This window comes from Micromesistius poutassou (genome assembly GCF_964030765.1).
Source record: "Micromesistius poutassou genome assembly, contig: SCAFFOLD_383, whole genome shotgun sequence".
NCBI classification, from domain to species: Eukaryota; Metazoa; Chordata; class Actinopteri; order Gadiformes; family Gadidae; genus Micromesistius; species Micromesistius poutassou.
Window position 1 is genome coordinate 45,001 of NW_028178240.1, and position 5,485 is coordinate 50,485.

The window sequence follows — 5,485 nt, forward strand, 5'->3', positions numbered from 1 at the left end:
GAGAGAGAGCGAGTGAATACATGAGAAGCCTGTGAATCGTAACGCAGTGCATGCTGGGATGTGTAGTGCTCACCTCTTCTTCAGGGAGCGGCTCAGGGACTCCGTCCTCTCAGAGATCTGGAGGAGATGGCAGAAGGTCAAAGGTCACCTCAGGTCTCTATCAGGTCCTCAAACACCAACAGGAAGCACGATGAACCACGGACCGCCGAGCATGCTGGGAGTCTGCCCTCATCACGCTGGTCGAGTGTCACATGATAAACGCCTCGCAGAACAATGCTCCATGTCTGCGCCATGGCAACAGGTGGTATGGCGACAGCACGTTAAACACACACACACACACACATTTACACAGAGTCTAAAACACACACACAAGCCTGCAGGAACACATGCATGTACACACAGTAAAACACACGCACACACGCACACACACACACACACACACACACACACACACACACACACACACACACACACACACACACACGCACACACACACGATCCTCACCAGGTGTAACACACTTACCGCAAACACACAGTTCCACACACTTTAACACACTAACACACTCATTGTAAACACACAGTAACACACACACACACAGTAACACACACACTGTAAAACACACTCATTGTAAACACACAGTACCACGCACACTGTAACACACATGCAGTGTAACACACACAGTAGCAGACAAACTAGTTAAGTGTGTTACAAACCCACAGGTGAACACACAGGTGAACCCACAGGTGAACACACAGGTGAACCCACAGGTGAACACACAGGTGAACACACAGGTGAACACACAGGTGAACACACAGGTGAACCCACAGGTGAACACACAGGTGAACACACAGGTGAACACACAGGTGAACACACAGGTGAACCCACACAGGTGAACACACAGGTGAACCCACAGGTGAACACACAGGTGAACACACAGGTGAACACACAGGTGAACCCACAGGTGAACACACAGGTGAACCCACAGGTGAACACACAGGTGAACACACAGGTGAACCCACAGGTGAACCCACAGGTGAACACACAGGTGAACCCACAGGTGAACCCACAGGTGAACACACAGGTGAACCCACAGGTGAACCCACAGGTGAACCCACAGGTGAACACACAGGTGAACACACAGGTGAACACACAGGTGAACACACACAGGTGAACACACAGGTGAACACACAGGTGAACACACAGGTGAACACACACAGGTGAACACACAGGTGAACACACAGGTGAACACACAGGTGAACCCACACAGGTGAACACACACACCTCAGGCTCATGCGACTTACGCGCTGTAGCTCAACACAGGCTATGGAGACAATGAGGTCTGAGTTATGCGTCCATACATCAACATTTAGAACATAGGAGTCTTTTATCTCCACATCTACTGCCACTAGTACCGGTACTAGTGGTACTACTGGTACTAGTGGTACTACTGGTACTAGTGGTACTACTGGTACTACACCACTAGTACCACTAGTACCACTAGTACCACTAGTACCGGTACTAGTGGTACTACCGGAGTAGTGCCACTAGTACCGGTACTACTGGTACCACACCACTAGTACCGTACTAATATCGGTACTAGTGGCACTACTACGTCGGGGGTCAGGTGGGGGGGAGTCGGGGGTCAGGTGGGGGGGAGTCGGGGGTCAGGTGGGGGGGAGTCGGGGGTCAGGTGGGGGGGAGTCGGGGGTCAGGTGGGGGGGAGTCGGGGTCAGGTGGGGGGGAGTCGGGGTCAGGTGGGGGGAGTCGGGGTCAGGTGGGGGGGAGTCGGGGGTCAGGTGGGGGGGGGTCTCACCTTGGGTGTGGGGGCTCTGGGGCCGCCCGGACTGACCCCCTCCTCCTGGTCGGAGCTCTGGCTCCGCTCTGCGGCCGGCGGCCGGCGCTCCGTCGGGGCCCTCAGGCTCCTGCGGCGCTGCTGGAGCACAGAACAAGAACCACTCAAGGTTCTCAAGGTTCTCAAGGTTCTGAAGGTTCTAAAGGTTCTAAAGGTTCTGAAGGTTCTGAAGGTTCTGAAGGTTCTGAAGGTTCTGAAGGTTCTAAAGGTTCTGAAGGTTCTAAAGGTTCTGAAGGTTCTAAAGGTTCTGAAGGTTCTAAAGGTTCTGAAGGTTCTGAAGGTTCTAAAGGTTCTGAAGGTTCTAAAGGTTCTCAAGGTTCTAAAGGTTCTGAAGGTTCTAAAGGTTCTGAAGGTTCTCGTCTCCATCCCATTGGTCAGAACCTATACTCATGGTGGTGGAGATGACCCCTGACCCCGACCTGCTCCTTCTTGATGTGATCGGAGAGGAGAAGCTCACCTCCTCTCCAGCCAGGAGGAGCTCCTCCTCTTCTTCTCTGCGCTGCTCCTCCTCCCGGGCTCTCCTCCTCTCCTCCCTCCTCCTCTTCAGCACCTCCAGCTCCTGCTCCGCCTCCTGCTGTCTCTGCCTCAGCTGCTCCTGCTCCTGGTTCTCCTTCTCCTGGTGACTAGTCACAACCCAAGAGGTTAGGGTCCGGTTAGGGTGAGGTTAGGGTGAGGTTAGGGTGAGGTTAGGGTCCGGTTAGGGTGAGGTTAGGGTGAGGTTAGGGTGAGGTTAGGGTCCGGTTAGGGTCCGGTTAGGGTGAGGTTAGGGTGAGGTTAGGGTGAGGTTAGGGTGAGGTTAGGGTGAGGTTAGGGTCCGGTTAGGGTGAGGTTAGGGTGAGGTTAGGGTGAGGTTAGGGTGAGGTTAGGGTCCGGTTAGGGTGAGGTTAGGGTGAGGTTAGGGTGAGGTTAGGGTCAGGTTAGGGTGAGGTTAGGGTCCGGTTAGGGTCCGGTTAGGGTGAGGTTAGGGTGAGGTTAGGGTCCGGTTAGGGTGAGGTTAGGGTGAGGTTAGGGTGAGGTTAGGGTGAGGTTAGGGTCCGGTTAGGGTCCGGTTAGGGTCCGGTTAGGGTGAGGTTAGGGTCCGGTTAGGGTGAGGTTAGGGTGAGGTTAGGGTGAGGTTAGGGTGAGGTTAGGGTGAGGTTAGGGTCCGGTTAGGGTGAGGTTAGGGTGAGGTTAGGGTCCGGTTAGGGTGAGGTTAGGGTCCGGTTAGGGTGAGGTTAGGGTGAGGTTAGGGTGAGGTTAGGGTGAGGTTAGGGTCCGGTTAGGGTGAGGTTAGGGTGAGGTTAGGGTGAGGTTAGGGTCCGGTTAGGGTGAGGTTAGGGTGAGGTTAGGGTGAGGTTAGGGTGAGGTTAGGGTGAGGTTAGGGTGAGGTTAGGGTCCGGTTAGGGTGAGGTTAGGGTGAGGTTAGGGTGAGGTTAGGGTGAGGTTAGGGTGAGGTCAGGGTGAGGTTAGGGTGAGGTTAGGGTGAGGTTAGGGTGAGGTTAGGGTCCGGTTAGGGTGAGGTTAGGGTGAGGTTAGGGTGAGGTTAGGGTGAGGTTAGGGTGAGGTTAGGGTGAGGTTAGGGTCCAGTTAGGGTGAGGTTAGGGTGAGGTTAGGGTCCGGTTAGGGTGAGGTTAGGGTCCGGTTAGGGTGAGGTTAGGGTGAGGTTAGGGTGAGGTTAGGGTGAGGTCAGGGTCCGGTTAGGGTGAGGTTAGGGTGAGGTTAGGGTGAGGTTAGGGTGAGGTTAGGGTCCGGTTAGGGTCCGGTTAGGGTGAGGTTAGGGTGAGGTTAGGGTGAGGTTAGGGTGAGGTTAGGGTGAGGTTAGGGTTAACCGGGTGAATGGAATGAAAACATTCATACCTGATGGGCCTTTTTGTTTTCATGTACGATGTCACTTCCTGTGGGGGCGTGTTTCCGTTGGTGTTGCTGTGAACCACTTCCTGCTGGAGGAAGGCCTTGGATTGGTTGAGCTTTCCTTCCTTCCTGTGTTCCACCTGGAGGGGACAGAGCGGCGCTGAGCAGAGCGGTCAGCAGAGCGCTGCTCATCAGGACCACGGAGGGCGAGGTGGACCTACCTCTCTACCGGGGGCGGGGCTGACCCTCAGGTCCCTGCTCCCCGCCCGCTCCCTCTCCACCCGCTCCCTGCCGGACGCTCCCCCCGCCTCCGTCCTCCCGCCGGTGGCCTCCTCCTCCTCCTCCTCCTCCTCCTCCTCCTCCTTCTCCTTCTCCTCCTCCTGCCTCTCCTGCCTCCGGAGGCGGGGCTGGGGGTGTGACTCCCAGGCCGTCTCCTCCTCCTCCTCCTCCCCGGAGTCCAGGCCGGCCTGTCTCCTCCTCGCCCTCTCCCTCCGCTGGGCTCCTCCGTCGCTGAAGCCCTCCTCCTGCTCCAGGGAGGAGGAGGTCCGGCCCGGCTTCAGCTCCTCCTGGTTCCTGGAGGACGGGGGGGGTGGGGGGGGGGGGGTGTTAGTGGTTAGGGTTAGGGTTAGAGACCCCCAGTCCAAAGGGTCCTGGTTTGATCCTCACCCTCGGCTCCTGAGGAACATGTTGGTGTGACACGTGGAGCACGTCTGAGTGATGAGGAGGAACTAGTCCAAACCAGTTGAAGCAGCTTCTGGTGAAACCCTTCTCTGTTCCCCACGGACAGAGTCTCATAAATGAGCGTAGAAGGGTGCATAATAAACATGTTCAGCATTCCTTCCATGGTGAAACATTTCCTCCAGGTTGGTGTTATTGGCGCTATTAAAACGGAGAGAGAGTCTCCACACATGTGGGCCGACTGCATGAGTCACGGGGTTCATTATCGATCCGTTTGGAGCGAACACAAAGCACGGTTAGGACGGGCCGGGCCCCCACACCAGCTCAGGCTTCAAACAGAACAGGTCTGAGGCCCACGTATTCACCAGGTCACTAGAGAGACAGATGGTGGTTACCTGTAGACTAACTAGAGGTTTAGACCAGGACCTCCTGGTTACCAGTAGACTAAACTAGAGGTTTAGACCAGGACCTCCTGGTTACCTGTAGACTAACTAGAGGTTTAGACCAGGACCTCCTGGTTACCAGTAGACTAAACTAGAGGTTTAGACCAGGACCTCCTGGTTACCAGTAGACTAACTAGAGGTTCAGACCAGGACCTCCTGGTTACCAGTAATGTAGACTAAACTAGATGTTTACAGCAGGAGCTCCAGATGTTGGAAATCAATCTGCAGCTGGGAAGCGAGGGAACTCTCTGTGGTCTAAACAAACCACGCTGCTGAACGTCCTGAGCGTGAATCACCAAACACAGCAGAGCAGCGGAGATGAACCGAGCGTCTCTCTGTAGCCTGAGCTCTGACTTTAGCACTGGAACCAAGAGCCGCTCTGCTTATTGTTCCCCGTCTGGTCCCCCCGCCCCCAGCTCTCTGGACTGGGTCAATATTGACCTATCAGTGGTCCTCAAACAGGACATGGTCCATCAATCCCCGCTCTCGCTCTCTCCTGGTCACACAGCTGTGTGGCCTCTGACTCACGCTAGCTACGACAGTGCTAACGCTAACCCTAGCGCTGAGTAAACACACAGTCCAAGGCTGAGGACGGCCAGAGCACACCGCTGTCTGTACGGACAATATGCTGTCTGTACTGTAGCTGATGGATAAGGGTTGTCTGTACTGACTCTGTACTGT

The 5,485-nt window shown here is 55.4% G+C and overlaps 1 protein-coding gene across 1 annotated transcript in view; it reads right to left on the reverse strand.

The window, feature by feature from the left end:
- The window catches only part of lsp1a (lymphocyte specific protein 1 a), a gene marked incomplete at its 5' end in the record, with an annotated part of 19,132 nt that extends 14,799 nt beyond the window's left edge, over positions 1-4,333 (reverse strand). Inside the window, 5 exons of the mRNA XM_084490450.1 lie at positions 74-117; positions 1,815-1,934; positions 2,311-2,476; positions 3,690-3,823; positions 3,905-4,333. Of these exons, the coding sequence (XP_084346576.1) occupies positions 74-117; positions 1,815-1,934; positions 2,311-2,476; positions 3,690-3,823; positions 3,905-4,333 (893 nt within the window). The remainder of the gene's footprint in view (positions 1-73; positions 118-1,814; positions 1,935-2,310; positions 2,477-3,689; positions 3,824-3,904) is intronic.
- Positions 4,334-5,485: the final 1,152 nt, after the last annotated feature.